We start from the raw sequence: 17,577 nt of genomic DNA on the forward strand, positions 1-17,577 counted from the left end.
TGCAGATGGAAACAGGAGGCCTTTAGTGTCTCCGTCTCTCACCCCCAACCCTCATGTACCGGGTGGCCTGGCTCTGACCCGAGGCTCAGACCCCCGCGGCAGTGCTAGGCGGAGTTAGGACCTGGCGGATGCGCTCCACACACAGCGCGGCCGCCTGGCGCGTCTCCCGGCACAGGGACCCTAGGCTCAGGAATCCGTGGGGCAGGTCCTCCACCACACGCAGCGTCACGGGCTGGCCGAGGCTGCGCAGCCGCCGTGCGAACATGACCGAGTCGTCCAGTATGGGGTCCAGCGCGCACGCCTGCAGGACAGTGGGGGCGAAGCACAGGGAGGAGGTGCAGGAAACAAGGGTGGGGGAAAACACGTGGACAAGGGGGCACACAGAGGAGGGAGACATGGGAGGTTGGGGAGTTGTAGAATGAGTTTAACTGGGCTCCCTGTTTTCTGCCTGGCTTTTTCCTTCCCCCAGGACCCACTGTAGCTTCCCTTTCCCTGACTCCAAGCCCTTTGGCTGCCCCTTGGTCGCAGGGTGCTTAACAAGACTGCAAAAGAAAACGGCAGCCCTGAATCCCTTGCATTCTCCCATTGCCAGCCATTCCTTCCTGGTGGCACACCTTTCCCCTGGGGGCCATGCTGCTGACCTTTCCCCTTTCCTGGGCGCTTTCTTCTCCAGGTGCATCTGCATCCCACCCACCCCTCCTCGCTGGTCCCTGCCTGGCACTTACCACAATGTGCACAGGGGGCAGGCTCTGCAGCATGTTGTCAGGCGCCAGCAGCGGTGACATGAAGGGGTTCTTGGCAATGGGCGATGAGTAGAGGGGCATCCGTGTGGGGCCTTGGCTGGAGCGCCTTGGGTGGAAGCCCTGAGGGTAGGTGGCACCAATGCCCTGAGCTCTGTCCTGGGTGCCCAGCTCATCTTCGGCCTCAGTCTCTTCTGGTGTATCCTCGGGCCGGAATAAGAAGTTGACGTCTGAGGGCGTGGAGGGGCCAAGTGTCTCTGCTGACAGTGACAGTTCAGGCGTGCCCGATGTCTCGGAGCTGCCCCTAAGGCTCAGATCTTGCAGCTTCAGGTCCTTGAGGGGGTCCGTGCCCTGTGGGTCCCCAGGCTGGGCCAGCGCTGCCTCAGACACGCTGCGCCGAATTGGCTCTGTGAGAGGAGCAAGGTCAGGGGCTAGCTGGGCTGCAGGTCAGCCTGGCTGTGTTGTGGGTGTGTGGGTGGCTGGCAGGGAAGGTCATAGGACCTTGGAGGAGGAGCTGCGTCCTAGGGCTGTGGAGACCTGGAGTGTTCTCCCCCAGATACCTCCTTGGGGACAAGTGGGAGCTCCACGTGCCCAAGCTGCAACTCCAAGGGGCAGGCAGGAGGAGTCTCGTGGGCCTGGAGGTGGAGCTGTGTTCTAGTGGAGGGGTGTGTGTGTGTGTGGTGCCTGGGAAGGTCAAGAGCAGGTCACTTTACCTCTGGGAGTCTCTGTTTCCTCCTTTGCACAAAGGGGACAAAAAGAGTCCTTACCTCATAGGAGGTACTGAGGATTCAGAGGGATAAGGTATTGCATTAGGTCCAACTGTTTTACCGCCAGGCCTGGCACCCTGTTCCAGCAGCCTCCTGGCCCAGCCCGAGACCCAGCCATCTTTTTACAGCTATTTTGACACAGAGGGTATGAATGGATCAAAGCGGAGTAGGGAGCGGGCCCACAGGGTTTGAGAGGAGACTAAGAAGGGAGTGAAAAAGTGTTTTGGGGGCACGTTAGATTCCCAGGGGTCCCACACCTGTAGCCACATAGATCCACTCCCGAAATGGGCTTTGTGTTCCTCAGTTTTCTCTTTCCTTTGAGTGACCAGGAAAGCAAGTACCCAACTGTTGCTACAGATGTGCTCCGGCCCATGTGGTGTGCCCACCTTGGGCTCAGCTCCATTAATTTTATCAGACCCACACTATTTGGCACTAGGGCTAAGACCCTCTGTTTTTCAGTTTTTCTCATTTGTCTTTATAAATCCACGAAGGCAAATGCAAGATACGAGAATAACTGCATTAAGTCTGTGAGCTGGGACAGAACTGTTAACTATAGTCACAGGGTATAGCCAGTCAGGGAGACTGGCATCCCCTAAGAGTACCTACTGTGTGCCAGGTATTGTGCTGGGTGCTTGGCACTGACCGGGTGCGAGCAGTCCTTATGACAACCTTATGAGGCGGGCACTCTCGTACCCATTTCACAGAGGAGCAAAGCAAGACTCACAGATGCCATTACTTGCCCACGTCACCCAGCAAGTACCTGGTGCAGCAGGGGCTGGACTGCTGCGTGTGCCGGGCTCTAGGGACTGCACCTGTCACCTTTGCAGGCAAAGTCCCAGTGCTCACTGGTCCGTGTGCCTGCCATTCAAATCTCTCTTGTTTTTGTATGTATTTATCTGCATCCAGTTGAAGACTCTAAAATTAAAACTTAATTGAAAACAAAACAACTAACTGGAATAACTTTCTGAGTATTCACATACTTTTGAACATGCAATTTCTATGACTCAGAAAATACTGTTGATTTGGGGGAGAGAGAAAATGAGTTGATTGTAGTTTAAAATCCTTAAAATGAAAATGTTAAGGAAAAGAGGGAAAACCCTGGATGGAAGTGGTTTTCCGCTGCCTGAGGGTCCTGCCATCCACCCAAGGCTTGGAATCTTCCCAAGGTCCATCCAGTTTGCTGATCTCCTCGTCCCAGCCTCACAAGTTAGCTCCTGCAGGAGGGGGTATTACCCCCAAGTGCTGCTTAAAAGTCTGGAACCCTGGCAGGGTAGCTCAGTTGGTCAGAGTGTTGTCCCAATACACCACGGTTGCAGGTTCGATTCCCAGTCACGACACATAGGAGAATCAACCAACGAGTGCATAAATAAATGGAACAACAAATTCATGTTTCTCTCTCTAAAATCAGCAAATTAAAATGAAAGTCTGGAAAGAATCTAAGAGGGCTGAACTCCCACCTGAGGACCCACCTGGGCCAGACCTTCTGAGTTGTTTACTGGGGTGTCTTTCTGGAAGAGGCTGTTTGAAAAGTTAAATCCTATAGTCCCTGGGACTGAGATGACCTGGGGGGACCTGAAGTCCTTGAATTTTCAGGATGTGGACTGTCATGGAATACCAAAGCTTTGCAGTAGGGACCAGGATTAGAAATGGGGCAGAACCAGGACTCTGGTGGTCTGCTGCCCTGAGCGCCCCAGGGCACAGCCCCTTTCCTGCATCAGGATTTGTGGGGTGCCAGGTTGTCCCTCCTGGGCCTCCTGGATGGGTGTGTGGGGAGGGCTTCACTCACCTGCCGTGGGCGCTGAGTTGGGGTGGGACTTGTGCCTGCTCAGCTCCAGGAAGGAGTTGAGCCACGAGGAGGCTCCTAGGCGGAGGTCCCGGAGGAGCAGGGCTGTGTCCCGCCGAACCAGCCCCATCATACCCAGTGCCTTCTGGTCTGAGTCGGAGTGGTCCTCTATCTCCCCACCTGTGGAGTGTGTGTGGGGGGGCTGGGCTAGTCTCTTTCTAGGCCCAGTCTCAACACCCAGAGCCTCAGGTCTCTATGTTCCCAAGGACCCAAGAATAGCTCGTTGCTTCAGCAGGAGCCTTAGATTTCTCTCCTCAGCCCCTCTGCCTCAGACCCAGGACATGGGGGTCTACCCCTGTCCCTGTCCCCTGTCCCCAGGCCCCCTGGGTCCCCAGGTCCCAGCTCTGAGGGGTGGGCCTTACCAGCATAGGCACTGACACACTTGGAAAGCACGCTGAGGGGCAGCAGGGGGTCCATGAGGCTCAGAAGGCGAGAGGGAGAGGCAGTGGACTGCAGCATCGTGGCTGGGTAGGCTGCCATGATGCCGTCTGGCACCCGCACCCCATAGGCTGCTGCCCGAAGGGAGACAGTGAAGCATAGGTTCCCGCCGGCGCTGTCCCCCGCGAGGCATATCCGCTCGCCTGTTGAGCCTGTTTTGGAGGGGGGGCTTGGTCACGCCCGGCAGGGAGGAAATCCAGCTCTGGGTTGGGCGCCCTGGGCTCTTATAGGTGGGATGTGCAGGCCCCAACCCCATGGTCTAGCCAACCGCAAGTTCAGAGACTGGTAAACTGAGGAAGGGATTTGGACTCATTTGAAGGACAGTGACTAGAGAATTGGGCCGACTAAAGACATGGAGGGGCCCAGAGATCAGGAAGCTCTGGGGAAGCTTGGGAGGCTGGAAACAAGGAGGATGGGTGAGTGGGGGGGAGAGGAGGGGGCATTCGAGGCCAGGGGTTCAGGCTGGCAAGGGACCATGGGCCCTGTGGCATGGGGCGCAGTCCCACCCTGCTCTGTACCTCCCAAGATGTCAGAAGTGGAAGGTCAGAGGAGCTGGAACAATGGGCTAGAGACATCAGGGGGAAACAGGGGAGGAAAGAAAAGGTCAAAGGAGACTGGGGGAGGGGAGAGGGGTGATGGTGTGTTGAGGCTGGAATGGGGGAGCGGGAGGCGGAGGAGGAAGTGGCTGACAGAAGGCTGGGTGGGGCAAGGGGGAGAGAGTACTGAGGCAGAGATGGAGGTGTGGGGTGGGGGGAATGCCAGGTGGCAGAGGGCTGGGTGGTGGGAGATGGACGGGGAGGCAGGGGGTGAAGGTGACTGGCGCCCCTGCAGTGAGGTCTGGGGGCCAGCAAGCTGGGGCTGGGGCGGACACGGGGCTGGGCTCACCGAGGAGGGCACAGTGCCTGACGGCCCAGCAGTAGGCGTAGAAGCACTCCTCCAGCGCTCGGGGGAAGGGGGCCTCTGGGGCCAGGGAGTAGTCGATGGAGAGGATGGGGACACCCAGCTCCTGGGCCCAGGTCTTGAGGTAAGGCTCGTGGGACTTGGAGGTCTGGGCCACAAAGCCACCGCCATGGAAATGCACGATCAGGGATGGAGATCGGGGGGCCTGCTGGGGGCGTGACCGAAGCTCCAGGCTCCGAGGACCCTCGGACTTCACCAGGCTGCTGACCTCCTCACTGTCCTGGGGGTGAGGGAGGAGGAAGGTGATGCTGGGGCCACCTGCCTGAGCCTTCCCCATGAAGAGTATGTACTCAGAGGTACTGGAGTGGGGGTGGTGTGAGCAGTGCGTCATGAAGGCGTGGAGGGAAGAAGTGCAGGCATCTGGGAAAAGGTGGGTGCTGGGGAGGGGGCTGCCCTTGCCCCTTGCTCTGTGCCTGTTCCTGGCTGAGGCAGGGGCCCTACCTGTCCCTCACGAAGGTCATAGGAGATGAGCCTGACGAGGACTGGCCCAGGGCCTGTGTGGGCCGAGGGGGGTACGATGGTGACCGTGAGTTTGGGGTCAGCAGTCAGTGGCATTTCAAAGGCTTCTGGTGGCAGGCTGAGCAAGCGGCTTACCCTCACGGTGGCCGATGCCATGTTTGCTAGAGACTGGGGGGAGGGAACAGAAGGAGCGCTGGGGAGGGCCAGCAGAAGCCCCCCGTTTTCCCCTTATGTGCCATTCCTGGGTCTGGAGCCCTGTGGAGACCTGATGTGGCCTGGAGGGGTCTCTGGGCCTCAGTGTCCCCAGGTTAGGCCCTCCTCGTGCCCCAGGCTCACCGATAGCACCTCGATCTCAGTGATATTCCAAAAGGCTTTCCAGAAGTGCACATCCAGGTTCTGAATGATCCGCTCAAACTCAGCCCCACGCAGCTCTGGGTCGATGGCAAAGCGACCGCCGGTGAAGAGGGAGCTGGCGGTCACACCTGGGGGTCAGGAAGCCCAGGCAGATCAGGCTGTGGGGTCAGGGACAGGGAGGAGGGGTGGGAGGGCAGGAGTGGTGCAGGCAGGGCCCAGCTGGTGGGGGCTCACCGAGGCCGGTTTCGTTGCGTTTGTAGTGCTCCCCAAAGGACACCAGCCCGATGGAGAGGGTCTGCAGGAATGGCCTGATGGCGGGCGTGAACTGTGGAGAGAGGCCTCTGTATCACCCACCACCCAGGAGAAGGGCCAGGGATATGCAGGAGTGAGGGGCGGGTATCCTCATTCGGCAGACATTTACTGAGCTACCTCTGTGTGCCAGGCACTGCTCCAGGCACGTGCTGTATAATGTCAAGTAATGACTGATGCTTTGAAGAGATGGTGGAGGGGACAGCGAATGACTAGGGGTCAGGCTACTTAGAGGAGGGGGCCTGAGGGACCCAAATGAAGTCAGGGAAGGCTGCTCCTTGCAGAGGGCACAGCAAGTGCAAAGCTTTGAGGCGGGCCTGGCCTGGCTGTGGATAAGGAAACCAGGGGCCAACGTGGCTGGAGCAGGGGGCAGGGGAGGAGGAGCAGGGGTGAGGTCAGAGAAGCAAAGTGGGCCCACAGAGCCCACTGGCCTAGGTCCTCCTGTGTGCTCGGCACTGGGCTGGAGCAGGGGCCGCGCCAGACCCACACAGGAAAGACCTCTGCTCTTCTGGGACTGCCATTTTATAGGGGGGCGAGGGGTGTCCTGCAACACAGCACAACTGGGTCCCCAGAGTAGCTGTCAGGCATGGCCTCGCCCTGGCCAGGGTCCCAGTGGGCCAGAGAGCACAGGGGTGCCTGGATGCTGGCTCAGGTGGCCCCAGGATCTCTCTCCTGTGACTTGAAGGTCATAGCCAGGACACAGGAGCTGGCTGGCCCAGCTGGGCTGAGCAGTATTTGTGGTTTCATCTTAGGAGAGGGGACGTTCCCAGGGACACCCAACCTGGGTCACCAAAGACAGGCTGCCCCGCAGGGAGATGGGGGATGGTGGGTTGGGGTGAAGGCTGAGATTGTCAAGCTCAACTATCACTGAGGTGGGGGGAGGTCCTGAGAGGTTCTGAAGGGGGCTGCGGAGCCAGACAGCTTGATACTGCTGGTGGGGTTTCCCAATGCAGCTAGGCACTAGGGGATCTGGCCCCAACCCCAGACAGGGGCAATCTGGCCTCTGCTCTGAGCCTGGTGCCCCAAGGGCCACCCAATTTTGAGTCTCCAAACTATTTTCCTGTGACTCTGAAGGCCTCTGGCTGCCTCTGTCTAGGGCAGAGATGAGCTGTGTCTCCTCCAGGGTGGTTTGGGGTAAGCAGGGGGTAGGAGGCCTGCAGCGGGCAGGAGCGGAGCCTTATTCAGGGTGGAGGGGTTGACCAGGGTTTCCTCACTGTCGCCAACTCAGATCTGCTCCTCGGCCCTCCCCTCAGCCTGAAGAGTCTGATTCTGCAGTTCCCAGGGTGAGTCACAAAGTCCAGGCAGAGCTGGGTCCAGCTGAGCAGCTCCAGGGATCCCTCCCCTTAACCTCTGCTCCTCCCTCCCAGGCCTCCGGTGGGGATGACTGAATGGGCCTTTGAGAATGATACTGACTGTCCTTCTGGGGGTTCTCGTGGGATTTCAGGGGCCAGACAGGGAACAGAAAAAGGTGAATGGACTCCCGAGTGTAGGATTATAGAGAACAGTGGGGAGCCTGGTGTAAAAAGCTATACACATTAAAGATTTCCTGCTCCCTGGTGGATCTGGCCTGGGCTGGGGGAGGGTCACATGGTTGAGGTCCCTGTAGAGCTCTGTCAGAGCCCCAGACAGCTTTCCTTTTTGGTATCTGCAGTTCTCAGAACCCCTGACCCTTGTGGTTATTCTGCTACACTACTGGGCCAGGTTAGGGGCCACCAGGTGCCTTTACTGTGGGCCCAGGGAAGGGCAGGGGCTCACCTGGAAGCCCAGGCAGCGGCCATAGAAACAGCCCTTGTGCAGAGTGACACACTCTCGCAGGAAGTCGGTGGTGAGCTCCTCGTCACCCTCGGAGAAAAGCCCCCCTGGCCGACTGGTGGCCAGCAGGCGCTGGGCGTAATAGGCCAGAGCACGGAGTTGGGTGAGGGCAGCCAGGTAGGCCTCCAGTTCAGCCAGGTTGTGGCTGGTGCGGAAGAAGATGCTGCGGCGGTTGGAGGCCACGTAGCGTGATTTGTGCAGCAGGTGTGCCAGGCAGCAGCGAGCTGTGTGCACCAAGCTGCGGTACCCGTTGGCCGGAGTCTCTGCATCCAGGTCAAAGAGGTGCGCCATGCCGAGCAGGCTGCCCAGGGTCGGCTCCAGCCCCAGCGCCTGCTCCCGAACACCTGCAAAGACCGCTGTCAGCCTCCGTGCTGTCTCCCCAGGGCCCTGGCTCGAGAAGAAGGCCATGTTGTCCTCTGCCAGAGTCACCAGCGACTGTGTCATCGTGCGTAAGTCCATGCTGTGCATGAGCCGCGAGGCTGCAAGCAGGTGGAGAGGCTCATTAAGCAGGGCTGGATCATCCCTGGCTCAGTGGGGGCCCTGGTCTCTGTCCCCTTCCTCCCTCAGACTCAGGCCTCAGAATCTGGCCTCTTCCTTTAGATCCAATGGTGGAGGCTAGGGCCTCCTCCCCTTCCTTCCTCAGGAGCCCAGCGTTCAGACCCTCCGCCCATTCTCCCCAGGTGTCCCTGCTCTCCCCTATTGGATTGGTTCCCTCACTCCAGCATCTCCTATACCCAGGAGTCTTCCTACCCATTTTCCTGTCTTTCAGGGACCTGAAAGCCCATTCACTGTCCTGGGCCCACAACTCCTTCTAGGTTCTGAGGAGTCTGGATTCCAGTTGGTCCCCGCTGTCAGGACCCAGGAGTTCAGGCTTTCATCTTACCTCGCTCTCACGCTCCAGGCATTGCCCACAGGACCCTCCCATTCACCCGGTGGTGTCCCAAGCCCAGTTCTCTTCCTGAACCCAGGAGTTCACTCTTGCCCCTTCCTGGCCCCTCAAGTCTGGCTGTGGAACCCCCTCCAAATTCCACCTCCAAAACGTCGCATTCCTCTCCCAGGTGGATCGCCTGGCCTTCTGGCTTATCCGCTCGGCTTAGATTGCACAGGCCAGCTCTGCTCTCTTGCCTGGAACAGCAGTACTCATTCATAATCATCGCTGCCTCTGACCTTGAGCTCACTCCGTGCCAGACCATGTTAAGAGCTTTCTGTGCATTTGTTCATTTGTCCTTGATAACTCTCTGAGACCTAGACTGCCTTGGTTCATGCTTCAACTATTAGTGATAGCATCCCATTATACAGGAGAAACTGAGGCACAGAGATGTTAAGTAAGGAGCCGAAGGCTGCATGAAAAGCGGTGGAGCAGAATTCAAACCCAGGTCCAGAGCCCTGTCTCCCTCCCAGGGCTTCTTTCCTCAGAAACTGGATTCCCCACACTTGAGAGTTCCCCTTGCCCTTTGCCCAAGAGACTCTTCCCTCCTGCAGCCTGCTCAGCACCTTGTCTGGCTCCTGCGTTGTGGGGACCCTGCTCCCCTAGAAGAAGGTGTATCCCCTCCCTTCGAGGCCCTGGGGTTTGGCAGTGGCCATTCCTGTCTCTCAGGGCCATTCCTATGTCTTAGCTGGGTGGGCACTCACCCCTCCAGGCCTCTTCGGAGCCTCCCCCAGGCTAGGACTGCAGGACAGTTGGACTGTGGCTCCTGCCAGTAGCAGCCTGGGCCGATAAACTCGGGGAGGGGCCTAGTCTGTTCAGGGTGTGGCCACTGATCCACCTCCCTCCTGCCCACAAGGGACAGTGAGAACCACGTGCTGTAAACAGAGCTGGAGCCCAATTCCCTGCCCCCATGCCTGTGCCCAGCCCCAGTTCAGTTCTGCTTTAGAACCCCAGGCCCCCAGCTCCCTCCTTGCTCAGACCCAGGGGTCCAGGCCCCCAGCTCCTCCTCCCTCAGACCCAGGAGTCTAAGCCCCAGTTCTGAACAAACTGTCCCCTCTCACTCAGCCAAGCTGCCCTCCCTCTCTCCGGTGTGGATTCAGGGAGCAAAGGCCCCGTGATCTCTGCTCCTGCCACTGCCCCCCTCCCCCGCCCCAGGCTGGCCCTGGCACAGTTGGCCCCAGCTGTTAGGGAAAGAAAGAGGGTAGCTAGCGCCGCCTGTCCCTCCTGGGAGGACAAAAGCAGATTAAGGGCAGGGCCAATCTCGGCTCACAGGCTCTACCTACTGTGCGGGGTTCTCACACAGGGCACCCTGTACCTGCCACTTACCCTTCACATCCCATCCTGCTGTGACTGTCCTCTCCTCTTCACATATGGGGAAAGCAAGGCCGAGACACACTTCAGCTACGTTAATCCACATGCTTCTTGCCTGGCCAGCTCTTTCTGGCCCTTCAGTCCTCAGCTTGTCACCTCCTTGAGGAGGCAGTCCCTAACCGCTCTTCCCCGTAGGAGGTTTGCCCCAGCACTATTTTCTGCCATCATGTCTAAGTTGTTCTTCCTCGAATTTTACACATTTGTTTGCTTACATGTTTATTATTTGTTTTCCCCTGGGGGCAGAACCAGGCTTCATAGAGCCACGAAGCTTATTAGAACACGAAACTTACGTGTGGAGGTGGGGCTATTCAGGAAAAACAATACAAAATCACAATTTAGGTGCAGGGCCTTGCAAAGGACCAGTGCAAAGGAGAGGGCCTGAGGCCTCAGTGTCATTTGCTTGGCCAGGGGTGTCCTCCTCCTTCTCCCCCTGAAACACCATCCTCCTGAAGGCAGACCCATCTGTGGGCTTAGCACATAGTAGGTGCTCAGCGAATACTTGAAGGAAGGAAAGCCTGAGGTCACAGGGAGTGAGGGAGAGAAGGGCATGCATGGGAGCTTGGGAGAAGACCACCCCTCCCCAGGGCAGACAAGGTGGACAGAGGTCTCTGGAGGGAGCTCTAAGCTTGGTGGCTGTGACAGCGGAACACTGGCCCAAGCTACTCACCGGGGGATCCTGGATCAGCCTGGTTTTCTCATCTGGAAACTGCACTTGGCCATCCTGCCTGCCCACTGGGCAGCCTTTTCTATAGCTGTCTGCTCAGTGGTTCTCGTGCGGCCTCACCAAGGAGTGCACTGGGTCATTTTTCTCTGTGGCATGAACTGCTGTCTAACATACCATACACGGACTGTTTGTCTTTGCTCTTTGGCTCCCTCATTAATTTACAGGCTCCCTGGTGGCAGGGACTTTGTCTTATTGCTGTACCCAAACCCCGTGCACAGTGCCTGGCGCACAGCCAGCATGTGGTATTTATTGCCTAACAGACTGTGGTTTCCTACAGCCATTGTTATTTACTTCCCATCTATGTGGTAGGGCTCTTTATTGACGATGAGGTCAGAAGAGACCTGGGCAGAACAAGTGACCTGCACAAAGCAGTGGGGAAGAGGCTGGATCACAGGCCCTTAGGATTCTGAGGGCCCTGCCCTTTGTCCTGGTCTAGGTGGCTCCCTGGGGGCTAGGCTGGGTGGAGCTGGCAGGAAGGGCTGCTGAAATTGCCAGAAACTTGTTAAGAATCCCAGGCAGAGGGCACTGGGGCATGGGCAGGCCCACCAGGGCCATGGGCAGGGACTGGGGCAGAGGTAGGGCTGAGGGGTCCTGCTGTCTGGGCACCAGCCCTTTGCCCTACAGAACACTGGAATCTGACTTTGGCCCCTGGGGACGGAGCGCGGCACTGTGGAAGGAAGTAGGGGGAGGATGAAGGAAGGGCGAGGTCTGTGGCCTGGGAGGGGTAAGGGCTTTTGAAGGGGAGATGCCTGGGAACATGTGCAGGAGGGGGCCGACGAGTGTAGCTCACTCCCTGAGTGTTCCCACAGAAGAGCCAACAGCGCTCTGAGGTCCGGCCATAGTGTGCTGGGTACTGATCTCTTTTATCTGCTCTCTGTGAAGCAACTCATTTCATCGTCCCCAGGATGCATGAGGTGGGGACTACTATCACCCCTTTTGGAAGATGGGAAAACAGATCCAGACAGGTGACATGCTGCCCAGGGTCACAGAACCAGCGAGGATGGCATATCTGAGTGTTGCTCCTTCCGTTAGGTCTCGGCTGTATACTCTCTGGGTTGGCAGGTGTTGAGTGTGTCTGAGGCTCACATGCATGTATGGACACAGACAGGTTTGGGTCATGGCCAGTGTTTGATCCAGCCTGTGTGTGAGGGTAGGTGTGTTGACATTTTTTCTTAACCTGTGCATTTTTCTGTTTCTTGGCATATATGGAGGCATATTTTTATGCATGTGCCACGGCCTGTGTGTGGGCTTCTCAGGCTGTGAGTGTATCTGCCTGTCTGTCTCGGCCTGTGAAGTTGTGTGGGCATGTGTTTGTGTGAGTATGAATGCATGTACTGAGATTTGTGCATAGCCTGGTGTGTGTGTGTGTGTGTGTGGCTGAAGCATGCATGTCTCTTTGTTTGCTCACGCCAGAAACCAGGGTGTCATCCCGGTCACCTCCTATCCCCATCCAGCCCATCATGAAGCCCTGTCTACCCTGCCCCCTAGACACCTCTAGAACCTGGTCCTCCCCACCCCCACTGCTCCCTTATCTGGATGGTTGTAACAACTTTTTAGTGTCTCTGATTTTTGTCTTTTTCAGTCTGTTTCACACAGCAGCTCGAGGATCTTTCTAAAACATCAATCTGGTCACACACTCCCAGCCTTTCAACAGCACCATCCTTGGTCTCAGCACAAAGCCCCACATCCTGGACATGGCCTCCTAAACCAGGGACCACCTGGGCCCCCACCCGCCCAGCCTTCTTTCTTCCTCCCCTCCCTCAGTGAACTCCTGCTGTGCTGTAACGTGCTACTTCCTTGGGCCTCAAGGTCTCTGCCCATTCTGTCCCTTTGGCCCTCCCTGCCCCCTTGCTGACCTGCCCCCTTGCTGAGCAGTCAACACTTGCTCATCCTTGGGCCCAATGTCCTAGGCTCCTAGGAAAGCCTCCCACTTATGTTTTCTTAGGGATTTCCCTCTTGTCTTTATCACAGTTTATAATTATATCTGGGAGCCCAGGCCTGGCACAAATAGATGTTCAGTGAATGTCTGCTAAACTAATTTGTACACAGAGCAGTTTTGAGCTCACACACTCCTTGCCCTCAGGAGGCTGGAGATGGCCATCTCTCTGCCCCCACTAGCCAAAAAGGAAGCCCAGGTGACCTTGTTCCCTCAGGGCCTCAGTGTCATCAACTGGGAAATAAGGTGATCATGCTGACACTAGCGTCACTGGGTACTGGCAAGATCGAACTGATGACAAGGACTGAACCAGCAAGCCTGGATGCCCTTGGGGCAGGGGCGAGGTCTGATTCACCCAGCTGAGACCTGGCACCAGGACAAATGAGGCAAATCTTAGAGCTTGGGGGAATGAGCCTGTGTGAGTAGGTGGGCCTATGGATTTGTGAGGACTGGCTCAGCCTGTGCAGGAAGCCCTGCCCACGAGCATTCTGACTCCTCATGACAATCCTAAGTGCAGCATGTTTATTATTGTCCCAGTGTTACAGTTCATGCATTCCTTTACTTGTTAATTCAATAAATATTTGAGTGCCCATGTGCTTGGCATAGCAGGCTCTCGAAATATGGGGTAAACAAGGCAGATACAGCCCCACTCTTAGGGAACTTGCTGTCTCATAAGGACCTCCCTCCTTCTGAGGGTTTGCTGTGTGCCAGCACCAAACACACTGCATTCCCTCAAACCTCACAACAGTCCCACGGGTCAGGCACTCTAATCATGTCCATTTTATAGCTAAAAAAGTTGAGGTAGGGGAGGGAGCCTGTTGCCCACAGCCTGAGGAACCAGGTCTCCAATGCCCACGTACTCAACCACGGTCTGTACTGCCTCTGGGCACTCTGTGGGCTTGTGATGCAGTCTTGCTGTGTGACAGTGAATGCACGTGGGCACCGGTCTGAGCCTATCTGAGCCTGCATGTGCATCACAGCCAATTCCAGTTCTGTCCTTGACAGGGATGTACAGTGCAGCCTGTGGCAGGGAGAACAATGAGTTTGGAGTTGCTGGGGCTTAGGTGCTCTGTCAGTTTCTTTTCTGTACAGGAACTTCCCACAGGTCCTCACTAGGGTTGACAAATACTCAAAACTGAGCAAGGGCTTAATGCCAGGCCCTGCCTGAGGCTTGTAGCATCTCTGTTGGATTTTCAGTCTTTCCGTAAATAATGTGACAGACCTCCCTTCTCCTAAGGAAGGGTGTGGCGGCGGAAGCCAATCCAGGAACCCCTAGTCCTAGAAGGAGTGGGGGGTCAGGAAGTGAGGCCCAGGGGGAGTGGGGCCAAAGCACGTGGTCTGACAGGGATGAATGGACTGAACGAAGAATAGGAGAACAGGTTTGTTTCGGGCTGTAATGGCCCCCTGGTATTTCCCACCGTGGGGCACTCCTTCCTCCTACCTTTCTCTGACTCACGCCTAAACTTCCTCTTTGGGCAACAGCTTATAAACCTCTTTCTTACTATCCTCTCAAGAGTGCCTCTGACCAGAAAATCAGTGCTTGAACCATTTCCCGGGTGGGAAGCAATGAGAACAGGAGTTGCCTAAGGCCACACAGCGAATACAGAGCCAGAGCGGCCACGTTGGTCCAGAAGACGCGCATTCCGGACTCCTTTCCCAGGACAGTAGTGGGGCGTCCAGTAGCCAGTATCTAGGCTGGGGGCAAATTCCGCGCTCACCTCATCCCCGCATCCCCCCGCAGGGCGGCAATGGGCCAATCCACGGACTCCCCTACTTTTCGAGGTGGTGGGTCGGTCCACTTAGTCCCCAGGTCCTCGCAGGATGGCTGAGGTTCCTTCCGGGCTGTTACCCACCCCCACGCGCTCACCTTTGGCCTTGACTTTTCGCCACCGCCGGCGGTTACGGAACTTGGATCCCTCTTTGTCCTCCTTCGAGGCCCGGGCCCCAGGGGCCCCGGAGGGCCCGGTTCCCCAGGCTGACTCCATCAATTCTCCTCAGTTCCCAGCGCAGGGACCAATTGCAGCCTTCATGCTCCGCGGGGAGAGCTAATCTTGTTTACACAACACCGGGCGCCTATCACCCAATCAGGGGGTTGCTCCACTCTGGGTCCCACCCCTTGGGCAATCTGAACCCCACTCCACCGCCGGGTCCCGCCCTCAACCGCCCGGGCCTAAGGTTGGCCCCGCCCCCTCCACACCAAAGGACCCACGACAGACAAAACTGCAGCCCTGGAGGCAGTGAAGAGCGTCCATCAGGCAGGACTAGTGGGGAGTCCCACGGTGGCCATCCTGGCTCGGAAGCCTCGATTTTATCACTTGTTGGTTCTCAGCCTTGTTTTCCCACTCACCTTCCCGCGTAGGAAGCCCCTAGAACGCCAACCTGCCCGCCCGCTGGAGGGGAGACCGGGGCGCAGCTGAGCCTCTGCCTGCGGGGCAGGGGAGCCGGCCAGGTTGTGGGGCAATTCAAAGCCGGGGCGGGGCGCCAGCACCGGAGGCGTGGCTCTGCCTGCTGGTCGTTGGAGGAAGAAGCCCCGCTTTCTCCATCCTCTGCACCCCTCCCCACCTCCTAATTCTCTTTATCGCCCCGTTTCTCGCTGTTCTTTTTTCTGACTTCTCTTCCCCGGAGAGTGAGGGGAGGGGCAAGGGNGGCAGGGGAGCCGGCCAGGTTGTGGGGCAATTCAAAGCCGGGGCGGGGCGCCAGCACCGGAGGCGTGGCTCTGCCTGCTAGTCGTTGGAGGAAGAAGCCCCGCTTTCTCCATCCTCTGCACCCCTCCCCACCTCCTAATTCTCTTTATCGCCCCGTTTCTCGCTGTTCTTTTTTCTGACTTCTCTTCCCCGGAGAGTGAGGGGAGGGGCAAGGGGACTACTCGGCGCCTGCGTACTAGCCCCGCGTCGCCGGCCCGCGGGAAGGAGGAACCACGGCGGAAGCGGTGTAGTGAGCCCGGGAAAAGGCGGGAAACAGAGGACGCTCGAGGCTGGCGCATGGACACACAGCGGCCGCAGGCGCGCTTCAAGAAAGGCTGCCTGGTCGCCCCTTTAGTTTGGGGAGGGAGTCCCTTGATACGGTTTCTGGTGGCCTAGAGAAATACTCATCCTCAGCACTGGGAAAGGACCTGGGACTCTCTCTTTCCACCCTGCCCCTCCTTTCCACCCTCCCATAGGCCTACAAGCAGCTTTGGCACCGAGGGACGCTAATTCCCTCGCCTCGGCCATGGGAGACGGTCAGCCCTTCCGGGTGGGCGGGGACCGCCATTGCGGAGGGCCGTTGGACTCCGGCCATCTTACAGCGCCCTCAGCTTCCCGAGTGGGGCTGCATGTTTTTCACCGTCCTGCCACTTCAACAAGGAACTCCTCGTTGCAGGGAGAACACTTGACACCTGTTTGCAGCCTAGAGAAGGGGGATGGGAGCTGGAGCCCACACCCCAGGGCACCGCTGCCTGCTTCGGAGGAAGGGAGGAAGGGACGGCTGGAGGCCCTTTCACCCTCCACTCCTGCCACCCCGCAGCCCTCCCTTCCTCTAGCTCTTGCTTGGGGACTTTGGCGGACCCCACGGACCCTCTCGCAGCACACGACCCATAAGGCCTTCAGAGGCCTGGCTGGACTGGGACTTCCCAGAGGGGACAGCCTGGGGAGGGGAGCAAGCGTCCTGCCTTTGCAGAGGGCTGACCCAGAGAACCTCAAGGATTGCGAAGGCACAGATTTCGGCCTAGTCGGGATGGAATCTCCTCACGGGTGAGGGGTCACGTTCAGCCTTCTGTCTCCTGTCAGACTCTGCAGTGTCTGCTCCAGAGCTGTGCCCAGTGGGTTTGGGGAGGGATGGATGAATAGTGAGTGGCAGGGAGGCGGGTTCCTCGGTGTTCTGGCCCCTGGTCAGAGTCCTTTCCCGCTTTGATTTACCCCCAAATCCTTCGAAGGCAGCCTGGTGCCTATGATGAAGTTAGACCTTGGCTTTGGATCCCGGACTGGCCACTCCCTACTGACCCCTCCTGTCAGATCCTTTAGATCTCAAGGCCTCGGCTTCCTCATCTATCAAATAGGGCTGTTGATCCTCATTTAGCAGGACTGCTGAGGGATCACCTAAGCTAACCTGACATACTTGTATCTCTCAGTACTTAATAACTGTCCCTGGGAGACTCCTGTGCCTTCAGGCTCAACTTACCTGTGTCCCAGTAGTCTCTGGTTTTTCCTTGGGTCGATGTCCCAGCACTTCCTGACATCACTTCATAACCAGGTTTCCCCCCGAAGTCCAGCTTCACTCCCTGGGTCACTGTTCCATCCTTCATGGCTGGGGAATTGGTCTCATATGGATACCCCAAATCTGATTCTGAGTCAACATCTGTGACCCACCTAAGAAATGTCTTCCAGTCTGAGCCTGGTTGCTGTAGGGATAGTCTGTGAAGCTTTGATAGAAACCCCCACTCTGTTGAAGATTGCTGCTGGGATTTGCCTGTAGCTGTTTCCTGGGCTGTAGGGTCTGACTGTCCTGGTTTCTCTTGGGACAAAGATTCGGTTTGGGCCAGAGACGTTGATCTAGCTTCTTGCTGAGCTAAAGGTGGCTCGGTTGGGCCAGATGCTGGCCGGGCTACATGTCCCTCTCCCAATTCTGACTGCTGTTCAGTTCTAGATTCTTTTTCTAGCCCAGTTCCCTGCTGTGAGGCAGCTTCCTGTTGAGTGAAGGACACCCTGTGGATGGGAGGTGATTCCTGTGGGGCAAGAAGCTCCTGCTGTAAAGCAGCTTTTTGCTGGGCTCTAGTTTCCTGCTGGGATTCAGCTTCATATTGGGCACGGGGTTCCTGCTGAGTGAGCGGTCTTTGCTGGGAAGCAGGCTCCTGTTGGGTGTTGGGTCCTTGCTGGGTCTTAGATGCTGGCTGTGCTGTGAGTGTCTTTTCTGGGCCAGGCTCTGGCTGGGTGATAGGTGTCTGGGGTGGCTCAGGGTC

General features: G+C 57.5%; 1 protein-coding gene across 6 annotated transcripts; it reads right to left on the minus strand.

Annotated features, from left to right (window-relative positions):
- Positions 1 to 15,194, minus strand: LIPE (lipase E, hormone sensitive type). Of its 6 annotated transcripts, none has more exons than XM_037065529.1 (10): positions 14,989 to 15,194; positions 7,626 to 8,161; positions 5,796 to 5,886; positions 5,544 to 5,689; positions 5,190 to 5,375; positions 4,674 to 4,968; positions 3,713 to 3,940; positions 3,294 to 3,470; positions 726 to 1,147; positions 1 to 301 (listed from the first exon to the last, which is right to left on the minus strand). In XM_037065529.1, exons 2-10 carry the CDS (start codon positions 8,148 to 8,150, stop codon positions 86 to 88), a joined length of 2,286 nt encoding a protein of 761 aa, XP_036921424.1. In that variant the 5' UTR covers positions 8,151 to 8,161; positions 14,989 to 15,194; the 3' UTR covers positions 1 to 85. The 6 variants fall into 6 exon arrangements, with proteins under 6 accessions (XP_036921424.1, XP_036921420.1, XP_036921425.1 ...); XM_037065525.1 differs by lacking the exon at positions 14,989 to 15,194 and adding an exon at positions 14,509 to 14,689; XM_037065530.1 differs by lacking the exon at positions 14,989 to 15,194 and adding an exon at positions 10,649 to 10,848.
- Between the last annotated feature and the right edge of the window lie 2,383 nt (positions 15,195 to 17,577).

Source organism: Sturnira hondurensis, unplaced genomic scaffold, assembly GCF_014824575.4.
Source record: "Sturnira hondurensis isolate 20B ecotype Veracruz unplaced genomic scaffold, ASM1482457v3 Scaffold0015767, whole genome shotgun sequence".
Classification (NCBI taxonomy): Eukaryota; Metazoa; Chordata; class Mammalia; order Chiroptera; family Phyllostomidae; genus Sturnira; species Sturnira hondurensis.